General features: G+C 39.0%; 2 protein-coding genes across 2 annotated transcripts; both read left to right on the top strand.

Moving 5' to 3' along the window:
- Positions 1 to 403: 403 nt before the first annotated feature.
- On the top strand, positions 404 to 10,664 carry smarcd1 (SWI/SNF related BAF chromatin remodeling complex subunit D1). The gene is made up of 13 exons (XM_039664444.2): positions 404 to 631; positions 3,105 to 3,277; positions 3,387 to 3,429; positions 3,642 to 3,764; positions 3,902 to 4,024; positions 4,103 to 4,219; positions 4,332 to 4,433; positions 4,958 to 5,119; positions 6,444 to 6,541; positions 6,628 to 6,763; positions 8,551 to 8,673; positions 9,152 to 9,253; positions 9,371 to 10,664. Exons 1-13 carry the CDS (start codon positions 455 to 457, stop codon positions 9,422 to 9,424), a joined length of 1,533 nt encoding a protein of 510 aa, XP_039520378.1. The 5' UTR covers positions 404 to 454; the 3' UTR covers positions 9,425 to 10,664.
- Positions 10,665 to 11,370: 706 nt separating this feature from the next.
- Positions 11,371 to 15,769, top strand: gpd1b (glycerol-3-phosphate dehydrogenase 1b). The gene is made up of 8 exons (XM_039664445.2): positions 11,371 to 11,518; positions 12,330 to 12,507; positions 12,734 to 12,874; positions 12,964 to 13,102; positions 14,324 to 14,436; positions 14,536 to 14,772; positions 14,847 to 14,953; positions 15,033 to 15,769. Exons 1-8 carry the CDS (start codon positions 11,478 to 11,480, stop codon positions 15,127 to 15,129), a joined length of 1,053 nt encoding a protein of 350 aa, XP_039520379.2. The 5' UTR covers positions 11,371 to 11,477; the 3' UTR covers positions 15,130 to 15,769.
- The last annotated feature ends 8,181 nt before the right edge of the window (positions 15,770 to 23,950 follow it).

Here is a 23,950-nt window from a genome sequence, read left to right as displayed (position 1 = left end):
AAAACTAGCTAACCATGGTTTTACTTCCAGAAAAAATGTGGTTATTATTGTAAAACCATAACCACAAATTAACCGTCGTTGTGCTAAACTAACTTAAACTGTGGCTACACAAATGATAATCAATCAGCTAAAAACATGGTAACTACCAATTTTACTATTTAAAAAAAAAAACATTTAATTATTTAACAAAACCATAAAAGTCGACATACAAGCCTTTGCTCACTGTTAACCGATATATCCATAAAATAAAAAGTTTATTATTAATAAATATAATTATATAATAAATAAAAGACTTTTTTATTTTTATCTTCTTAGATGTCGTCAGTGCGAAGGCGGGATCTCTTCAAATCTCGCGAGACTCCGTCAATGATCATTCTTGGTTCTCTTCAACTCTCGCGATACTCGTTCTCTTCTCGCCGGTGGACCTCTTGTCCGTTTGCGGCTCGCGGAGAAGATGGCGGCGCGTAGTGGTTTTCAGCCTGCGACACCCGGAGGCGGCGGAGCCCCATTAGGACCCGGGCCGCCAGTAGCCGGTGCGGGGCCCGGTATGGGTCCCGGTACGCCCTCAGGACGGATGGGACCCGGCGGCCCGCAGAACCATATGTATCGATCACCGATGCCCGGATACCCGGTAAGCCGCGAGGAGAACAAAGAAGCAGCCGAACCTAAACGGAGGGGTTGTGTTTTAATGTTTGCCTGTCGGATTCATGTGTTTATTCAATCCACTAAAAATTCTGAACCTTTTAAAATGAATTGAAAGCGTTCAAATCTGAATGTTTTGTATTGATTTGCGCGCGCGCAGTGATGTTGTTTTGAGTAACGTTAACGTTAGGTCACTGCAAAGCATCAAACGTCATATGCTTCTGATTAATAAACCAGACAAGATTATTTTTGTGAGTTTAACTTAAACTGTACAAAAAGAAAAGCAATCATCAGTTAGTTGTGATGATGCGAGGAGAGTCTTCGCTTAAATGCTGGGGTTTGTGTGTTGGTGGGGCCTACAAGAGCATCATCCAGATGGGTTCGGCTGCATTGATGGCTAGTGTGTTTATGTTGATGTTAATATAACGTTACATTATACAGTATGCATGCAGTGTGTCTGAGACCACCCGTGAAAATGCTTCTATTTTGCGTTTTTCCAGCTGAATACATTCACCCAAAAATGAAAATGATCCCATAGATTACTTACTCAAGCCAATCCTATGTTTATTCCTTTCTTCTTTCAGTCTACCACAATTAGACTTATCTTATAAAATAGCCTAGCGTTATAATGGGAGAGAATGGTAAGTTATCATTGATTTTGAAGCCCAAAAACACATCTATCCATAAACTGAATCCCTTTAGCTTCTAAGATGGATGGATGAGCTTTTTTGGTCTTCAAAATCAAGGTAAGAGCCAGGATAGTTTTCACAGATTGTGTTGTGGCTGAAAGAAGAAAACCATATACACTTGGGATGGCTACAGTGAACTAGCTTAACTCTTAAGTAAATCATTTAATTGAAAAAAATTAAGACTTATCCTGTTCTCCGCATGATTCAAACAGTGTTCCTAAGAGCAGCTTAAGCTTCAATGACCATCTGTGTAAAAAAATGGTGATTTGTTTTGACACTAATTTTACTACTCAATGAATTTCGTGTGATTTAAGCTACTTTTAGGAACACTAAAATGATTCCCAAACAATCACCAGTTTTATATTTAGTTTGAAATATGTGGAGAATTTGTCCTGACTGTATCTTGAGTTCAAGGATGGATGTTTTTGTTTTGTTTTTTCTTGTTTGTGTACGTCCTTCAGTAAAACCAAGAATACTCTTTTTCTTCGGAGAAAACATAGTTTTCTAATTTTTCCCCACAATTATTTTTTGTTCAATTTGCATTCTCCACATGTTTGATTTGAGATTCAAGGTTGTTTATTGATTCACTTAACCCTCTATGGTATGCATTATGTTCTAATCATGAAATCTTTTTTTCAAATAAGTTTTTATTACATGAAATAGGTTCTTTCAACAAAAAATTTGGGGGCGGTGGGATACTTGGTAGGGAAACATTGCCACATGGCAACGCAAATGAAACGCAATGGAAATGGTCTAAAAAGATTTTTTGTTTTTTTTTAATGCACATTTATTTTAGAAAACAGATTTATGGATTGTTGACATGATTGGGCATGCAAACCAAAAAAAAAATAATAATAATTAAATGATACCCTTCATTCCCAATAATTTGGCTAACTCTTCCTCACTCTCATCACATGGAAGAACTCATTATGCACTCTTCCCATTGCCCTTCCCTGTAAAATATTGCTGTATTCGTTTTCTGAAAAGAAGAAATCAATTTATGATTTATATGTAAATACAACTTTACTACAGCACTTCAAACAAATAACGAACTGCAATCATACTGTTGATGCTATCTATAAAAAAAAATCCCAATGAGGACATACACGCCAATTCCACTGTGGTGCAGCGTTGCCATATGGAAACATTGATATTTTCTCAATTTACAGTAAAACTATATTAGACAGTTGATTTGTGAATAAAAAATATACATTTTTCTTAGCAAAGATGCTATAAAAAATCCCCCTTGAGAAGGGATGTTTAGAAATGAGGTTAATAGAGCAATCCGTGTTGAAGAGACATTTGGAGGGACATTCAAATGTCATGTGACTTAAAAACATCATTCGCATCATTGGCTACCTTAACGTCTGCCTTGTAATTCCCATAGTGTAATATATTGTATGTTTTTCAAAGAAATGAGTGTAATTGTTGCCATATGGCAAGACAGTACCACAAGGGTTAAAGGAATAAACAGAGGAAAGATTTGAGTATTTTAATCTGCACTTGATAAATTATCATAAAGACTTGACAGCTTGTGCACTTTTAAGTGCCCTGTTCCAGCATTAATAGACTCATGTGTTCAGCTCTTGACATTTACAACAAGAGCTGAACCGTCCGTAAGATGAAATGAGAAAGGCTGATGTTAATACTACAGTTACACACAGTGGTTTCCCTTTGTTACCTCAAATACAAAATCCACTCGAAATTACATTGAAATAGCATTTCATGGTCTTCGCCCAATCGGATAACTGTCCTTCATTCATACACTTGCAGAGACCAGGAATGCCTCCAGCCAGCCGTATGACTCCTCAGGGACCCTCCATGGGGCCTCCAGGTTACGGGGCCAGTCCTGTGTCCCGCCCCGGCATGCCAGTCATGGACCCGTCCCGCAAGCGACCGGCGCCAAATCAGATCCAGCAGGTCCAGCAACAGAATCGCAACCAACAGTGAGTCCAGTTAACACATCAATTGATGTAATAAACCAAAGGATTTTGTTAGTAAGTGACTGAAATCATTTGAAGTGCTTAATTGGAATCGTGCTGTTTTTCATTTTAGTGCCAAGAAGAAGAAAATGGCTGATAAAATCCTACCTCAAAGAGTAAGTGGCCATGAAATCTGTTATTTTTTACTCATCAATAAGTCTGAATCGTCTTAAACCATTCAAGATGTAAAACTAGTGGCATCATTTCAAAAAGTGCTTGATAAACACCCGGTTCTTTGCAAAACTCATTTGGCTTGCTTTTTTTTCTCTCTGTACTTTTTCTACCCATGTAAATAAGAAAAAACCTTTCCTCTTTGGCTTGATTTTAGATCAGAGAACTTGTTCCCGAGTCTCAGGCGTACATGGACCTGCTGGCGTTTGAGAGGAAGCTCGACCAGACCATCATGCGCAAACGACTCGATATTCAAGAAGCTCTCAAGAGACCCATCAAGGTACATGCAGATCATTTACTAACATTGTTCTGGATATATTTTGTTTTTTTGATTTCTTTAGAAGAACAAAAAATGTGCCTGTGCTTGAACTACGTTGTATTGAAAGGTGTCGCCCAACATCTGTTTGTTCTGTGCAGCAAAAAAGAAAACTACGGATATTTATCTCCAACACATTCAATCCTGCCAAACCAGATGCAGAGGACGGCGAGGGTACCGTTGCATCTTGGGAGCTGCGTGTTGAGGGACGACTTCTTGAAGACGTAAGCGAGGCTCTTTATTGACATTGTAGAAGTACAACAGAGTTATGAAAACTCTTAATGTCTCTTTCTCCTCCTCAGACTGCTGTGTCCAAATATGAAGCCACCAAGCAGAAGAGGAAGTTTTCTTCTTTTTTCAAGTCTTTAGTGATCGAGTTGGATAAAGACTTGTATGGACCTGACAATCATTTGGTGGAGGTGAGAGGCAGAATAGTGCATTTCTCAAGTGTAGTACTTAGTGAACTTACTTACTGTCCACTACTGTCCACTTCAATTACTGTCCATTGAAGTGTCTTTCTCTTGATTTCAGTGGCACCGAACAGCCACGACTCAGGAGACCGACGGATTTCAGGTGAAAAGGCCCGGAGATGTTGGGGTCCGCTGCACTGTACTGCTCATGCTGGACTACCAGGTGATGACAAACACGTACTGTGTACTAAGCCCACGTTTACACAAAGCTGGGTATTTAGAGAAACGAATATCCCCTCCGTTTTCAATAACAACATTGTGCACATACCCACATAAATATGCTGTCGAGCGCCATCATAACTATGCCAAACCTATGGGTGGCAATGTAGGGAGAAGGGTAAAGCCATGCAAGCCAATCAGAATCCTCATAATCAACAAGAGAGAACCTAAAACCTCGTTTCTCCCAGTTGACACGACAACACATAACAAGCGTTTTCAGAAATCTTCACTTTGGCCAGAGTTTTTAGAAATAATAGTAAATGAGAGGCCAAACTGCAGGGAAATAAGCCCCGTTTACAAGTATGCTATTCCAAACATACCCTTGTTAATCCCAAGAAATCACCAGCAGGTGGTGCCACCCCATATTGATAAATGTCTCTACAGGATAATATTGTCTTTAGATTTCATTTTCATTCAGTAGTATTTTGAGTGAATGTGACTAATGGGACATATCACATTTTTTTCAAGCCCCCTCAGTTTAAGTTGGACCCCAGGCTGGCCCGGTTGCTGGGGATCCACACCCAGACCCGACCCGTGATCATTCAGGCTCTGTGGCAGTACGTGAAGACCCACAAACTCCAGGACCCTCATGAACGAGAGTTCATCAACTGTGACAAATACCTCCAGCAGGTAACAGACTATAGAGTTTGTCTTTTTGATGCATTTAACAATGGAATCATATGCCATTTGATGACTGTAACATCATGTGAGTTGCTGAATGTAGTCTTATACTGCAAATGCTTACTTAGGAAAATTGACCATCTGAGCCAATAGAAAGCAGATTTATGTGGAAAAACTCAAAATAGTTAGTTGAAAGAGAATGTACATTTTGTATAACTTCAGGAAGTTGTACAAAAGCTGGTTGTTTGTAGTGGAACTTATTTCTGTTCAATATGTGTTTGATTGGATCAAGTTGTATAAATGCCTCTAACCAGGATATTATCAGCATTCTTGATGCTTTAAATCTATTTAAGGAATAATTGTTGGTACTTCTAGTTCTTTTAAACATGGAGGATGACCTTTTATTGTCAGTTTGTCGGTTATTAAAGTGTGTTGTTTAGTTTTCTGTAGCACTGAATAGTCATGAATCGAGAGAAAGATGAATTTCTGATGCTGATGGAATTACTGTCAGTTCTTCTCATTATAGATCTTTCAACCCGGTAGTTGTTGGTCCTCCTTCTAGATAGTTGATGTTTTTTCGCAGACTCTAGATCTTTAGAATAGTTATTGAAATATTTTCAATAGTCGGTTCCCCTCCTCCTAGATCTTTTAAACCCATTTATTGCTGGTTGTTTTTGTTTTACATATTTGAAACCTACGGAGCCCCCCTAGTCCCACTTTGGCCTATAAAATTAATTAACTATCTCGTTAGTAACTCGTGGCCTCAAGATACTAACTCGTGGCCTCATAGTAACTCGTGGCCTCAAGATAGTAACTCGAGGCCTCAAGATAGTAACTCGTGGCCTCAAGATAGTAACTCGAGGCCTCAAGATAGTAACTCAAGGCCTCAAGATAGTAACTCGTGGCCTCAAGATACTATCTCGTGACCTCAAGATAGTAACTCGTGGCCTCAAGATAGTAACTCTTGGCCTCAAGATAGTAACTCGTGGCCTCAAGATAGTAACTCGTGGCCTCAAGATAGTAACTCTTGGCCTCAAGATAGTAACTCTTGGCCTCAAGATAGTAACTCTTGGCCTCAAGATAGTAACTCTTGGCCTCAAGATAGTAACTCTTGGCCTCAAGATAGTAACTCGTGGCCTCAAGATAGTAACTCGTGGCCTCAAGATAGTAACTCGTGGCCTCAAGATACTAACTCGAGGCCACGAGATAGTTTTAATTAATTCTTTTTTTGCCAAAGTGGGACTAGTGGGGCTCCGTAGAAACCCAATAGTTGTCATCTCTCCCTGTTCTTGATCCTCGAAACCCAATAATTGCTGGTTCTCCTCATTTTCAGATCTTTGAAACCCAGAGGATGAAGTTCTCTGAGATCCCTCAGAGGCTGCACGCACTACTGATGCCCCCCGAGCCAATTATCATCAACCACGTCATAAGGTAACTGCCGGCAATGATACGTCACTCAAAATCATTGCTTCTTCCTCATCCGTGATGTAACGTCTGAACATCCGTTTGTGTCTCAGCGTGGATCCCAACGACCAGAAGAAGACGGCGTGCTACGATATAGACGTGGAGGTGGACGACACCCTGAAGACCCAGATGAATTCGTTCCTGCTGTCCACTGCCAGTCAGCAGGAGATCGCAGGCCTCGACAACAAGGTACGTAAGCTTCGCATGTGGCTGAAAGCCTCAAGTTTCGTCTTTGTTCTGGTTGGATAAACAGTCCTCAAAGTGCTCGGCACACCGCCACAGGGGAGGCCGCTTCTGTTCTCGTTCTCTCTGAAGATCAGCGCTGTTGCTTTGGCACATCCTGTGCTTGTCTGCTGCATATCAAAGTTATTCTTGGCAGCCTGCAGGTCTGAATGTTTTCGAGCGGCTGTGTTGCTGATAAAAGACAGGGAGTGGTCCTCACAGGAAAAGAGTCCTGCTTTCCATCAGCTCTGTCTGTTTGCTGAGTCTTTAGTAGTCTAGTAACCACATCAGGGATAGCAACCGGACTCACCGTGGTTACATTGTTGCCCCGGTTACTCCATGCTTGATGTAATCATGGTTTTCAGCTTGAGAGATTGTGAATTGGTTCAGTCAGTAAGATAAATCAGCTGGGAGTGAAAGTTCACTTCCTTTCATTTCCTCTTTGAACGTTTATGCATTGATGTATATAATGGAGGTTAAAGGGATACTCCACTTTTTTTGGAAATAGGCTCATTTTACCACTCCCTCAGAGTTAAACAGTTGGGTTTTACCGTTTTCGAATGTATTCAGCCGATTTTCTGATATTTAGAAGAATATCAATAAACAGACAGTTTCTGGTCTCATTGACTTCCATAGTATATTTTTTCCTACTATGGAAGTCAATGAGACCAGAAACTGTCTGGTTACTGATATTCTTCTAAATATCAGAAAATCGGCTGAATGGATTTGAAAACGGGAAAACTGAACTGTTTAACTCTGGGGGAGTTGTAAAATGAGCCTATTTCCAAAAAAAGTGGAGCATCCCTTCAAGGAATAAAGTATTTTTAAAGTTGATTTTCTGTTTTCAAATATTATAATACTTTTTGACTTGTTTGATAAATACATTTCGCCAAATGTGCTAATGATATTGGTCACCTTGCTCTGTAAATACAAGTATCAGACATTGGAAAAACCCATTTCGGTAACCACTAGGTGTTTCTAAGCTTTATTGATTTCTAATCGGATTTGACTAAATTGTGCTGTGAACTCTCACTCATACATTTGAGCATTTTTGTTGTTCCCCTTTGACCCAGTCAGTTTGCAACAGTCTAATGCTGCGTTCATGTGCTATGGTAAATACCAAAAGCCGACGTGGAAAATGCACATGAACACACCCTCATGTGGTATTTTCTACTGGGCAACTCGTAGAATATTTTGATGGACGAATTGCCGAGATGAGATAACCTTTGAACTTTTCAAAATGGCGGAGAGCACCGCAAGAGTCGTGAAAGGTAAAAATATATACTATTCATGATCTAGAAAATATATAGCATATTACTTACCTTTTGAGTTTTGATGAATCATTTTCTTCCTGTTGCAGATGACTTAAGCAATCTAAAATAGTTTTAGCTAAATAACAGGTCTGGATCTCCATCTTTTTACCACATTACGACAACAAAAGCACTTGAACGCAACACACTGGTAAATACCAATTCTCAAGTGGAAAATATACTACTTTCCATAGCACGTGAACGCAGCATAAATCTCTGTCGTTCACAGTCACTGCTTGAACTTTGTGTTTTGTGACATTTTGTGTTCAGACTCCAATAAAACCTCAATGATGTTAGGCAAGATAGAGTGTGATTGCTCTTATACTGCCGTTCAATAACAAAGTTCACATTTGACTACCCATCCAAAGTAGTGAAGCAGGACTAACTGTTGTTTAATTAAAATGTGAAATATGATCCCTCACACATGTTTGCTTGTTCCCTCAGATCCATGAGACCATCGAAACTATTAACCAGCTGAAGACTCAAAGGGAGTTCATGTTGAGCTTCGCACGAGACCCGCAGGGCTTCATCAATGACTGGCTCCAGTCGCAGTGCAGAGACTTGAAGGTGAGACCAAACTGTGCACTTCATATTATCATACTTTTGTGGTCCTCCTGGTAGTATTATAATACCATGCCTTTGTGGACATGTGAAGTTGAAAGGTCCAATTTATCTCAAACATCCTGCAGGCTTCACAAATGCTAAACTTGCTAGTCAGAAGAGGTTTTGTAACCTTCGCTCGGAGCTGTGGTCTTTCTCCATCTGTATGTTTGCTCAGCCAAACGTTGGATAGTGGACTGACCGGACTTGTAATGACTTTGGGGGTTGGGAAGCTGTTATGGGATGCTGAAATGGCTAGGGAAACTAAAGCTGGCATCCGTTTTCTCAAGCGCGATTTATCAGTCGTACCGTCTGTTGGAAAGCAGTTGCATTGTATTTCCTTGGGATTGAATATTGCGACAAGTTTCTGAAAGTTGGTTGCTCCAGACAAGTCATTAATCAATAACGGCTGCATCTTATTCTGCTGATGTCTGTGTCCTTGCAGACGATGACGGATGTGGTAGGAAACCCGGAGGAGGAGAGGAGAGCCGAGTTTTACTTCCAGCCTTGGGCTCAGGAGGCCGTGTGCCGTTATTTCTATTCAAAGGTGACGCTTTACGATGCAGTTTTCCTATGTAGCCACTGTGGAATATTGTTTTAAATCTCAAAAGTTACATGTAAAATCACTTTTATTGACATTTCTCACATAATCTTGTGATCTCAGGTTCAGCAGAGGAGACAGGAGCTGGAACAGGCTCTTGGCATTCGAAACACATAAGCAAGCTTCCGGCTGCTACGCCACAGGACCGGAGGGGTTTCTGGGTAGTGAATTTCCTGCTGCTCTGTACTGCAGATGCTGATCACTACAGTTATATTACAGTTTATCGTGTGCTGTCCTGCTGTAGCTGCCCAGGAATGACCCCTCGTACAGAAATGACCTTATTTTTGTTGTGACTCCGCCAAACTAACACCCCTTGAAATTGTGCTGTCACCCTTGTTTTTACCTGATTCGAGCTTCCCGTGCAAGTGAACATTTTCAAAGTAATTTTGAAATGCTGTCATTTTGGAAAATGTAGTTTTTTGACCAAACTGACAGACTTTGTTGGATATTTTTTGGATAAGTTCCAAACAGAAGTCATACGAAGTGAGATGTGATGATGTTTGAGCTCATTTTCCACTGTCCTTATTAGCAAATCAACAACAGTTACTTTTTGGAGGGGTCGTTGTTTGTTATTTTCAAAATTATCGATATTGTCTGATTATTTTAATGTTCTCATAATATGAACTTAATGAAGATCTAGTCTAGTTAAGCATAGATGACGGATTATGTAGTTTAGTACCTCAGCTTTGTGAATTATTCGGAGGAAGTTCCTTGAACATGTCTGTTGGCGTCGAAGGCGAGAGCTCACTGATTAACGTTTTCTGCAATGCTCAGTAAATAAGACTTTTTCAGAACTTATCTGTTCAATAGTCGTTTTAGATTCACAAGATTAGATGTACTGCTGAGTGACCTGTATGATTATAGATCTTTCGGTCACGAGGTTCGTCATGAACTGTAAAGTACTTCCACTCCATCCTCTCTGTGATATGTATTAATATATTTGGAGAATTGCCTTTAATGGTTAATTTGATTAATTTTTATAATTCTAGTTGACTTGTCAGTCTGAAAGAACAACATGGAAAAACCTGCCAATGCAAGTACTAACTGGCCATGGCAACCCACGTAACATGTCTGGGAAAACTGTCAAGTGTTTTAATATTTCATAGATGCGCTGCAAATAGGCCATGGGTTCTTCCAATCAAGTAATTCAAAGTGTTTAGAAGTCAAGTGCTAAAGACTTTAACATTTTTGGTAGTTTAAGTTTGAACTATTTTGTTGTTTTTCCTAAAGTCATGCATTTGCTTTGATTTTATATCTTTACAATCTTGTTTTTCATTATTTGCTTTAATGGACCAAATGTTGTATTTCTCTATTAGCCATATGTGTTATAATAAAGATTATCTTGTATTGATGCTCACATCAGTGTCAAGTGTGATTCGCTGCACTCAATTTCCTGAGGTGATAAATAAAACATTGCGACGTGATGCAATATACGAAATCTAAGTTTGATTTATAATGCAACTTAACTCATTTTCTTTTGAGCTTTATTTTGGTATCCTAACTCTAAAGAATTGTGGTGTTATTCAGCTAAAGTAAAAATGGTGTGTAAATTTCCTCCGTCGACGTTAGTCCAACTTTTGGCAATTGCTAATATCCACTGAGGAACTTTTGGCGCCCCTAAATCTTAAATTTCCGAAACATTTCACCACAAACATGTTCAATATAGTTTTTAAAAGGAAACATTTCTATTTTGTCTGTAAAATACAGCAGAATTAATAATGCCCACTTGCGTTTCGTCGAAATGTTGTTTCCTCAGGAGTCTGGCGAGGCGCGAGTGTGTTTTTTGCTTATTACGCGAGGTCACATAACGTTATTTAATCGATTTTTGAGATTAAGAAAATGTTTATTAACGCTGTTGACGCGTTTCTTGTGTAATAGATAATTTAACCTTTGCTGTTTCGAGTCTTATCCAGGTTTTAACCGTAACCTGATTTTAAAAACCAGCGTAATTTTCAACTTGATAATGGTTTAAATCATCGGATCATTTGGTCAGTCTCTACTGTCTTGATGTATGAGAAGAAACGAACCAATGCGCGTTAAGGGGAGTGAGGCGCGTTCACGGGATATTTAAAAGCGCGCCCACAGGAATGACAGGGTTCGCTCCGGTCCGTCAGCGGCTCTCAAACACACCGAAGTCCTTCAGCCAGTCCAGCCGGGGCAGACGCGCAGAATGGCGGCCAAGAAAGTCTGCATTATCGGGTCTGGCAACTGGTGCGTGGCATTTACTCTGCGTGATTGTTGTTTACTCTGTCTTTTGCTGTTTCGTGTTTCACAGTTAATGTAAACCTACTGGGGGTGTTTTTGTCTGAAGTATATTTATAAGCAGCCTGTTTTAAGGAAGAATTTATTTCTATTTTTGGAAGTTGATTAAATGCGGTAGGGCTTCCCACAGCGGATATCAAGTGTAAACCAGGAATATTTAACGTGATAATTCAATAATATCATTACCAGAGAGGTGTTGGACATAGATTTTTTACAATTATATTATATTGTCTAATTTGTATAGAGGAATATACACAATATGCATTAGTAGGCTTGCTGTAGTTGTTGAGGCAATATTTGCTGAGTAATGATTGACCCAGGTGTCCAGTAATCGAGAAGAATAGGTTGCATTTTTTTCTGACCCATATAACTCAGCCTGTTGGCCTTGCATACTGAAGCAAACCTATCATTTCACTGGATTATCATCATCCATAATCTAAATTGCATGATTTCATGCTTCCAGTGCTAGTTTTTTTTTTTAACTCTTGCAGCCACAAATTCAAATGTTTGAATACTGTGGTAGTTCCCCAAAACCAATGATAAATAATACAATAATGTTTACCATTTCAGGACCTGACACCTGTTGCAACGAAGTCAAGAGCCATTCTGTAGTTTAGAGAATGTGTCTCAGTATTCTTCTGTTAATGAATCCCTCAGTAGATGTGCAGCTGTCATTACTGATCCAGCATCTGTATTGAGTGCTAGCTTATCCATTACAGTTTCTCTCTAATGTTGAAGCTAAGATCTTTCATTTCCTCAGGGGTTCTGCCATTGCCAAGATAGTGGGTGCCAATGCAGCAAAGTACAACACTTTTGACAGCACAGTGAACATGTGGGTGTTTGAGGAGATGATCAACGGACGCAAACTTACCGAAATCATCAACAACGAACACGAGAACGTCAAATACCTGCCCGGACACAAGCTGCCACCCAATGTGGTGAGAACGCAAAGCGTTGCCAAAAAAACCTTGCCATTTACATTTCAACAAGACTCTGATTGGTGGATAATTTAGTACTTCACTGGAAATTTGGCAATTATTCAGAGAAGCTGCATGTGAAATTATGACATGAAAAGAAGCATCTCTTTATGACAAACTTGAAACTAATGAAAAAAGTAGTCTTTGATGAAGAAAGATTTATTAAACCCAGTGATTAACTCTTCAGGTTGCAGTTCCAGAGCTGTTGGATGCAGTCATGGGTGCAGATATCCTCATCTTTGTCATCCCGCACCAGTTTGTGTCCCGAATCTGTGACACCATCAAGGGTCACATCAAGACGGACGCTGTGGGAATGTCCCTCATTAAGGTGAGTTTTCTTATGCATTTCTTACTCTACAAGGTTTAGTTTGTATGTGGACCTACAGCACTGCTATATCACTGTGTGTGTTTCGTAAGGGTGTGGATGAGGGCCCTGACGGACTGAAACTGATCTCTGATGTCATTAGGGAAAAGCTAGGCATCACCATGACCGTGCTGATGGGAGCCAATCTGGCCAATGAAGTCGCTGAGGAGAAATTCTGTGAAACTACCATCGGTAAGTACACAGAAATGGAAACACTGGCTGTAACTCTTACGCTGTAAATTTGTATAAAAAAATTTTGATTATTGAACATTCAAATGTTGTATAATATGTAGAGCAAACACAAAGTTTCTCAGAAGAACGCAAAGGTTTTGTGAGCGAACACAAATTTTCTCGGACAAACTTTTAAATGTTTTGTGAGCGAACACAAAGTTTCTCGGAAGAACGCAAAGGTTTTGTGAGCGAACAAAGTTTCTCAGACGAACTTTTAAATGTTTTGTGAGCGAACACAAAGTTTTTTCGGAAGAACTTTTAAATGTTTTGTGAGCGAACACAAAGTTTCTCGGACGAACTTTTAAATGTTTTGTGAGCGAACACAAAGTTTCTCGGAAGAATGCAAAGGTTTTGTGAGCGAACAAAGTTTCTCAGACGAATTTTTAAATGTTTTATGACCGAACAAAGTTTCTCGGATGAACTTTTAAATGTTTTACGAGCGAACACAAAGTTTCTCAGACGAACTTTTAAATGTTTTACGAGCGAACACAAAGTTTCTCAAAAGAACGCAAAGGTTTTGTGAGCGAACAAAGTTTCTCAGACGAATTTTTAAATGTTTTATGACCGAACAAAGTTTCTCGGATGAACTTTTAAATGTTTTACGAGCGAACACAAAGTTTCTCAAAAGAACGCAAAGGTTTTGTGAGCGAACACAAAATTTCTCGGACGAACTTTTAAATGTTTTATGAGCGAACACAAAGTTTCTCGAAGGAACGCAAAGGTTTTGTGAGCGAACACAAAGTTTCTCGGACGAACTTTTAAATGTTTTACGAGCGAACACAAAGTTTCTCGAAGGAACGCAAAGGTTTTGTGAGCGAACACAAAGTTTCTTGGAGGAACTTTTAAAGGTTTTGTGAATTAATCTAAAGTTTCTCAGAGGAACGCAAAGGTTTTGCGAGCGGACTGGTTTTGCGAATAAATGCAAATGCAAATTTTCTCATTAATTATTTTTCAAAAGGGCTCCATAAATATGGACATTAAATTTTGGATACAATTTTGACCAGATATTTTTATTTCAAAACATTTTATATACAAATAGATGGCCATTTAAAATTGACAATCATTCACATTTTACAGATTTTCGTCACTAACATGACAAGAAGCCCAAATGTGGTACTATAACTGTAGTATGTAATCAGCCACTTTTTAAAAAAAAAAAATAATAAATAATCTTGTTTTCAGGGTGTAAAAGCAAAGCTCACGGGCCGCTGCTGAAGGAACTGATGCAAACACAGAACTTCCGTGTGACGGTGGTGGAGGAGGCTGATGTTGTGGAGATCTGTGGAGCGTTAAAAGTAAACGTTCAACCATTTTATCTACTACTGTTCCTGGAGTATTTATCCACATTAAACTCAAGTAATGATTGTGTTTTTCTGATGTGTGTTTTTTTGTAGAACATTGTCGCTGTGGGCGCTGGTTTCTGTGACGGTCTGGACTTCGGTGACAACACCAAGGCCGCTGTGATCCGCCTGGGTTTGATGGAGATGATCGCCTTCGCTCGGGTGTTCTGCACAGCCAGTCCGGTTTCTTCCGCCACGTTTCTGGAGAGCTGCGGCGTCGCCGACCTCATCACCACCTGCTACGGGGGACGCAACCGCAAAATCGGAGAAGCGTTCGCTAAAACGGGAAAAGTATGTTCGGCCCTCAGGTTTAAATCTTACCTTACTGTTCATTTGCATCATTTAATATTTCTGTTGGTTGTCAGTCTATTGAGGAGCTTGAGAAGGAAATGCTGAACGGACAGAAGCTTCAAGGTCCGGCAACCGCAGCAGAAGTTCATCGGATCCTCAAACACAAAAACCTAGTGGAAAAGTAACTATACTTTGGTTTTTCACAGTATGAGAAAACATTTCTGTCTCTTTTTAATTGTTGATGTTCTCTTTCTCTACAGGTTTCCCCTGTTTAATGCGGTTTATCAGATATGTTATCATAGTCATCCGGTCAAAGAGTTCATCACCTGCCTACAGAATCATCCAGAACACATGTAAATCTCCATTATGGCTGTTTTAGTTGTGTCTTAACACCATAAGAGTGTCTAAATGTTGTAAATTATCAGTACATAACATTTTATTTTGGGTAAAAAGCATTGTAAAGGAAGTTTGTCCTGTTTTAAAGTACTACACTCTCGCAAAGTATTTTTTAGCATTTCTAATTCTGTAATTTTGCAGCCAATAATGAGAAAGTGCCTTAAATTTTGAGTCCTTAAAAAGAATTAAATGAATATGCTCATGTAAGAAGTGCCATAAAAACAAATTTCATTCACACTTTGTGTCTTGCATCTCGAAGCAAGTGAGAAATGATTTGAGTTTGCTATCAGAAATGACTGAGGATGAAGCTAACATTGAATCCTTCAGTCCAGTGTGCGTCTGTACATTGATATCTCTCTCTAACACACACACACACACACACACACGGATGAATGTGACCTTTACTTTCTAAACTCTATCTCTGGCGCACTACACGTTCACCTTTAACATTTTAGGTGTTCAACCTTTGACCTTTACTTGAGGGCAAGCAAACTCCTTAAAGAAACAGAACACTGATTTTAATTTTTAATGTTTTCAAACTGCACTGCAGAACAGATCTTATGTTTACCGTACAACAGATATTAAAGAAAGGTATGTCTTGCGTGATTATACTGTTTTGATTGGTTGCTAGAACCTTATAAGGTCCGTTTTAAAAAAAACAAACTTTTTTTTCATATTCCAGATGTGAAATGTCAGTCTGAGGTTTGGCAATGTTACTTATTGGTTATTATTATTGGTTCTCAAGCGTTTCCTCTGTTAGAACAGCAGAATCTATTTATATCAACTCTTCAGTAAAACTAGAGTTATTTTTGGAAAGGTGATTTTCTGCTTTGGACACTAGAGAGCGAGGATGTGCTTCTCGAAATGTGTGCAATGCACTTAAATTAGGGTATATCGATATATCGCACAATATTGTTATGCGCATCTAATCAGTAAAGCCGGTTCCTTGATTAGTAGTAAATCACCTTCACCTGCTTTCAGGTGGAAGATATGAGTGTTAAATGAACACTCAAGACTGTTAAAGTTAATGAGATGATTGAGCAGTATTGAAGACACCTGATAACAAGCAGAATCACTGAAGGAGAAAATATAAAATTGTAAGCCACCGTTATGTGATGTGTTTGCTTTAGTTTGGCTCTTGACACTTATACTTTCACTTTAAATTTTGTTTGTCTGCTGTTTATTGATTTATAACAGTCAAATGAACAAAGAAAACTGTGGTCTGTTAGTGTTGGTTATGTTTAACATAACCATGCCGTGATCTGAAAAATGAAACTTATTCAGATGATTTGGTTTAACTTATTAGCAACAGTTTAGTGATTCTACAGCAAATGATAATCTTTGATAATATGATAATATTATCAAAATGATAATATTTTTCTTATAATCCAAAACATTTCATATAAATTGTTCTGATCAAATCACTTTCATCATTATTTAGAAACACATACATCCTAATCAGCCTGTGTATCTCAACCATGGTGACAATAATAATCCTTGTTGCCACCAATCACAATGCATTTATGGCTGATCTGAATTTTGATCTGAATTGTCTATGTAATTTACTTTTTCTAATTGAATATTCTGCTCATCACCATTGTTGAGATGCATTGAGTGAATCTTGAGGTGTGTGTGTGTGTCTAAAAGAAAGATTTTTTTTTTACAACTTTTAAGAAATCCATTATATTATATCTAATATTCTGGATATTTATGCAGAATCTCAGTTATGATGTAACCAACAGAATAAATCACAAACATAAATTAAAAATGATGAATGTCATAATATAACCAACACCATTAGATCACTTTTTTCCTTTGTTCATCTGGCAGGTATAACTCAGATACAACAGCCGAACAAAATCTAAAGTTAGTAATTTAAGGGTGAAGCAGGTGAAGGTGATTTACTACTAATCAAGGAACTGGCTTTACTGGCAAGATGCGCATAACAATATCGTGCGATATATCGCCCAGCCCTAACTGAAATATTCAGTTAAATTCTCTAAGCGACAGTTTACACTACAAAGGTGGCACAGACTTCTGAAGTGGCATTTAAAGGAGTAGTTGTCTTTTTTTTTTTTTTACTTTTGCTGATCTTTTACTCACCCCCATGTCATCCAAGATGCCCATGTCTTTCTTTCTTCAGTGGAAAAAAATTAAGGTTTTTGATGAAAACATTCCAGAATTTTTCTCCATATAATGGACTTCAATGGGGTCTAAATGGTTCAAGGTCCAAATGAGAGTTTCAGTGCAGCTTCAGAGGGCTTTAAACGACACCAGACGATGAACAAGAGTCTTATCAAGTGAAACCATCGGTCATTTAAAAAATAAATAAAAGTTTAAGTTTTATAACTTAAACTCAAATGCTCGCCTTGCTCTGTTCTGTGATGTGCGTTCGTGACTCTCCGGTTCAAACTCGTTCAGCAAAATGAATGAACGTTGAATGAACGAAAAATGACTCGAAAAAAGATTTGTTCATTTTGATTAACGAGTTCGAACAGGAGGGTCTTGAACGAGCATTTGTGCTTATAAAACTTAAACTTTTTTATTTATTTTTTAAATGGCCGATGGTTTCGTCATCGTCTGGTGTCGTTTAAAGCCCTCTGAAGCTTCACTGAAACTCTCATTTGGACCTTGAACCATTTAGACCCCATTGAAGTCCATTATATGGAGAAATTCTGGAATGTTTTCATCAAAAGCCTTAATTTCTTTTCGACTGAAGAAAGAAAGACATGGACATCTTGGATGACTTCGGTGTGAGCAAAATATCAGCAAAAGTTTTTTTTTAAGTGAACTACTCCTTTAATGCTGCTCACATGTGGCATAAATTTGCATTTACACATTAAATAACTGCTTTTTGATATTAGGGGCTGCTGAGGTTAGTCAGGCAATTACATTACAATTACATTATTGCACTACATCTACACAGAGTTATTCAGGCACAGAGCAGCCTTAACTTAAATTGTTTTGTGTGATTTGATTCAACACTCTTTGGACAGAAACACCAATAATAACGGACTCTTAAAGAGGACTGTTCATACTGTTTATTGTCTTAAAAAAAATTTAAGAAGTCATATAGTATGTATTTATGTATTATTATCATAATTATTGTTATTTACCATAGGCTGCAAGATGTAATATCAGGATGTTAACATTAATATTTTTTTTATTTTGAACCTAAGATCTTCACAGTTTAAAAAATACAAATCTCTCACAAATAATTTATAAACAAAACTTTCGACTTTATTTCGAGAGCAAGTAAGTCAAATGCTGTTTATTTCGATAGTCCTTTTTTACACATTCTAGGCTAGCTATCAACTAACTAATAATTCAGCGAGGTTGGGGTTAATGCGTTGACATGTACTTGCAAAGTTCGTAATTAGTTAATGTTTAAAGTGTACTATTCATACTTTGCATGTGACGTCACAAGTACTGGCTGGCGGGCAAGAGCGCTGTTCTCCAGCAACGAAACCCAATAAATTAATAAGTCAATGATCTTGCCAGGACGTCGCCAGTTTTAATATACAAAATTTCGGCCCCGTTCACCAGTAACAGCGGATTATCAGTGAATAATCAGTGAATCCCAGTTGTCTCTGAGGAAAGTTTCTAAAACGATCACTACAGAGGCGGGTGTTGGCGGTGATCCTCAGCTCTTCATCAACAAGGTTGGCTCTCTAAAAACCTCTTCTTGATGTGATCGTTTTTAGGGAATTTAAATGAAGATACCGATCTGTTTTGTATATGATCGCATCCAGGTAATAGCCTATGCATTTCTGTGTCAAATAGCTAGCTAGAAAACTGTAGGCTGTAGTAAGTTAACTAATAGGACTGACAGTCACTCGCGATTGAGCGGCGAATGTGCTCTATTGTTAGGGGAGATATGAGATCAGCAAAATGCGTCATCAAATAGGGGCTTGTCCAGGAGCTCATGGGCTCCAGTGCGTCATCGAACCCTGTTTTAGCATCCCCCAAAAAATCGGTAAAATTGCAATGGTGAAAAACTATTTAATGGTCTAACTTGTTCACAGTCTTTGTAATATGTTTTAGCAATACATATGCAACATTTTTAATGCGTTTAGAACTTTTTTGTAGAATTGCCTTTACAGGGACTTTATTGTAAAGCTTTTTGTGGCACAGTGCTGAACTTGTTCAAATATGTAGGAGACGCGACTCGATATAATAAATGTAATAAAACATGGAGAGACTCTTGAACCTCAGAGTGAGAACTTTATTGATAAAGGCAAGAAAAATACATTGTGACAACTGGAGAGCGGTAGTAGTAACGTGAGATCTATGTCTTTTTATTCATTAGTTTTACATGTCTTAAGGAAATATAAACAATAAATGTTTTTTTTAAATGATCAGACACTGAAAATGCAAAGAGATAGTGTAAGCTTGAATAATAAACTAAATTTATAAGGATAAAAACACTAAAAGAACACAAAATACACTCGAACCTTTGATGTTCAGCGTGCTGCTTTAGATTTCAATACTTCCTGAAAAAGATGAACATAAAGGCATAAATCAAACAAATATTTCTGCAAAACCAGTTTGTGAGAACTGTGACATCATCAGTTATGTACCTGACATGTGAATATGTGCTTGATCTTGTTCAGCTCTTCTGGATCTGATGTCATATACCAGAACAAGGACAGTAGCCACAACCACCAGAGCAGAGAGGACCGATAGATCACAGCTTCAGTAGGACCACAACAGTGGACAGACTCTGAGGAATTAAACATCAAACTGAGATCAGATCAGTCCATAAACGTTAATATCAGCACTGACCCTATCAGCACTGATGATAAACATTGTGAAGGGTAACAGCCATGAGAGAGGATTTTTTTCACAGAGGCTGAGAAACTCAAAATTCAGTTCCCCCTTTCAAAATCAGTTACCCCTTTCCTTTTTTTTTGTGCGAAAAATTAAGTTCTCAGCTCTAGACCCTTCCAGAGCGGGGATATCGAAACTCAAAATTTCGACCAGAGGAAAAAAACGACAGTGTTACCCCTTACGTTTTTTTTTTTTGGCGAAAAATTAAGTATCCCCAATCTTCTCGAAACTCTGGATTCTGATAGAGGGCACTGAGACTTACACCTGAGTGCAAAAATGGAGGCTCTAGACCCTTCCAGAGCTGAGATTTCAAAACTCAAAATTTCGACCCGAAAAAAAAACGACAGTGTTACCCCTTACGTTTTTTTTTTTTTTTTTGGCGAAAAATTAAGTATCCCCAATCTTCTCGAAACTCTGGATTCTGATAGAGGGCACTGAGACTTACATCTGAGCGCAAAAATGGATGCTCTAGACCCTTCCAGAGCTGAGATATCGAAACTCAAAATTTCGACCAGAAAAAAAACGACAGTGTTACCCCTTACATTTTTTTTTTTGGGCGAAAAATTTAGTATCCCCAATCTTCTCGAAACTCTGGATTCTGATAGAGGGCACTGAGACTTACACCTGAGTGCAAAAATGGAGGCTCTAGACCCTTCCAGAGCTGAGATTTCGAAACTCAAAATTTTGACCCCAAAAAAAACGACAGTGTTACCCCTTACGTTTTTTTTTTTTGGCGAAAAATTAAGTATCCCCAATCTTCTCGAAACTCTGGATTCTGATAGAGGGCACTGAGACTTACACCTGAGCGCAAAAATGGAGGCTCTAGACCCTTCCAGAGCTGAGATATCGAAACTCAAAATTTCGACCCGAAAAAAAAACGACAGTGTTACCCCTTACGTTTTTTTTTGGGGGGCGAAAAATTTAGTATCCCCAATCTTCTCGAAACTCTGGATTCTGATAGAGGGCACTGAGACTTACACCTGAGCGCAAAAATGGAGGCTCTAGACCCTTCCAGAGCTAAGATATCGAAACTCAAAATTTCGACCCGAAAAAAAAACGACAGTGTTACCCCTTACGTTTTTTTTGGGGGGGCGAAAAATTAAGTATCCCCAATCTTCTCGAAACTCTGGATTCTGATAGAGGGCACTGAGACTTACACCTGAGCGCAAAAATGGAGGCTCTAGACCCTTCCAGAGCTGAGATATCGAAACTCAAAATTTCGACCCGAAAAAAAAACGACAGTGTTACCCCTTACGTTTTTTTTTTTGGGCGAAAAATTTAGTATCCCCAATCTTCTCGAAACTCTGGATTCTGATAGAGGGCACTGAGACTTACACCTGAGCGCAAAAATGGAGGCTCTAGACCCTTCCAGAGCTGAGATATCGAAACTCAAAATTTCGACCAGAAAAAAAAACGACAGTGTTACCCCTTACGTTTTTTTTGGGGGGGCGAAAAATTAAGTATCCCCAATCTTCTCGAAACTCTGGATTCTGATAGAGGGCACTGAGACTTACACCTGAGTGCAAAAATGGAGGCTCTAGACCCTTCCAGAGCTGAGATTTCGAAACTCAAAATTTTGACCCCAAAAAAAACGACAGTGTTACCCCTTACGTTTTTTTTTTTTTTTGGCGAAAAATTAAGTATCCCCAATCTTCTCGAAACTCTGGATTCTGATAGAGGGCACTGAGACTTACACCTGAGCGCAAAAATGGAGGCTCTAGACCCTTCCAGAGCTGAGATATCGAAACTCAAAATTTCGACCAGAAAAAAAAACGACAGTGTTACCCCTTACGTTTTTTTTTTGGGGCGAAAAATTTAGTATCCCCAATCTTCTCGAAACTCTGGATTCTGATAGAGGGCACTGAGACTTACACCTGAGCGCAAAAATGGAGGCTCTAGACCCTTCCAGAGCTGAGATATCGAAACTCAAAATTTCGACCCGAAAAAAAAACGACAGTGTTACCCCTTACGTTTTTTTTTTTTTTTTGGCGAAAAATTAAGTATCCCCAATCTTCTCGAAACTCTGGATTCTGATAGAGGGCACTGAGACTTACATCTGAGCGCAAAAATGGAGGCTCTAGACCCTTCCAGAGCTGAGATATCGAAACTCAAAATTTCGACCCGAAAAAAAAACGACAGTGTTACCCCTTACGTTTTTTTTGGGGGGGGCGAAAAATTAAGTATCCCCAATCTTCTCGAAACTCTGGATTCTGATAGAGGGCACTGAGACTTACACCTGAGCGCAAAAATGGAGGCTCTAGACCCTTCCAGAGCTGAGATATCGAAACTCAAACTTTCGACCCGAAAAAAAAACGACAGTGTTACCCCTTACGTTTTTTTTTTTGGGCGAAAAATTTAGTATCCCCAATCTTCTCGAAACTCTGGATTCTGATAGAGGGCACTGAGACTTACACCTGAGCGCAAAAATGGAGGCTCTAGACCCTTCCAGAGCTGAGATATCAAAACTCAAAATTTCGACCCGAAAAAAAAACGACAGTGTTACCCCTTACGTTTTTTTTTTTGGGCAAAAAATTTAGTATCCCCAATCTTCTCGAAACTCTGGATTCTGATAGAGGGCACTGAGACTTACACCTGAGTGCAAAAATGGAGGCTCTAGACCCTTCCAGAGGTGAGATATCGAAACTCAAAATTTCGACCCGAAAAAAAAACGACAGTGTTACCCCTTACGTTTTTTTTTTTTTTTGGCGAAAAATTAAGTATCCCCAATCTTCTCGAAACTCTGGATTCTGATAGAGGGCACTGAGACTTACATCTGAGCGCAAAAATGGAGGCTCTAGACCCTTCCAGAGCTGAGATATCGAAACTCAAAATTTCGACCCGAAAAAAAAACGACAGTGTTACCCCTTACGTTTTTTTTTTTGGGCGAAAAATTTAGTATCCCCAATCTTCTCGAAACTCTGGATTCTGATAGAGGGCACTGAGACTTACACCTGAGCGCAAAAATGGAGGCTCTAGACCCTTACGTTTTTTTTGGGGGGGGCGAAAAATTAAGTATCCCCAATCTTCTCGAAACTCTGGATTCTGATAGAGGGCACTGAGACTTACACCTGAGCGCAAAAATGGAGGCTCTAGACCCTTCCAGAGCTGAGATATCGAAACTCAAAATTTCGACCCGAAAAAAAAACGACAGTGTTACCCCTTACGTTTTTTTTTTTGGGCGAAAAATTTAGTATCCCCAATCTTCTCGAAACTCTGGATTCTGATAGAGGGCACTGAGACTTACACCTGAGCGCAAAAATGGAGGCTCTAGACCCTTCCAGAGCTGAGATATCGAAACTCAAAATTTCGACCCGAAAAAAAAACGACAGTGTTACCCCTTACGTTTTTTTTTTTGGGCGAAAAATTTAGTATCCCCAATCTTCTCGAAACTCTGGATTCTGATAGAGGGCACTGAGACTTACACCTGAGCGCAAAAATGGAGGCTCTAGACCCTTCCAGAGCTGAGATATCGAAACTCAAAATTTCGACCCGAAAAAAAAACGACAGTGTTACCCCTTACGTTTTTTTTTTTTGGCGAAAAATTTAGTATCCCCAATCTTCTCGAAACTCTGGATTCTGATAAAGGGCACTGAGACTTACATCTGAGCGCAAAAATGGAGGCTCTAGACCCTTCCAGAGCTGAGATATCGAAACTCAAAATTTCGACCCGAAAAAAAAACGACAGTGTTACCCCTTACGTTTTTTTTTTTGGGCGAAAAATTTAGTATCCCCAATCTTCTCGAAACTCTGGATTCTGATAGAGGGCACTGAGACTTACACCTGAGCGCAAAAATGGAGGCTCTAGACCCTTCCAGAGCTGAAATATCGAAACTCAAAATTTCGACCCGAAAAAAAAAACGACAGTGTTACCCCTTACGTTTTTTTTTTTTTTTTGGCGAAAAAATTAAGTATCCCCAATCTTCTCGAAACTCTGGATTCTGATAGAGGGCAC

This window comes from Pimephales promelas, chromosome 2 (genome assembly GCF_988280905.1).
Source record: "Pimephales promelas chromosome 2, fPimPro1.hap1.1, whole genome shotgun sequence".
NCBI lineage: Eukaryota > Metazoa > Chordata > Actinopteri > Cypriniformes > Leuciscidae > Pimephales > Pimephales promelas.
The sequence above is the reverse complement of the archived record's forward strand: the minus strand, read 5'-3'. Positions and strand labels throughout refer to the sequence as shown.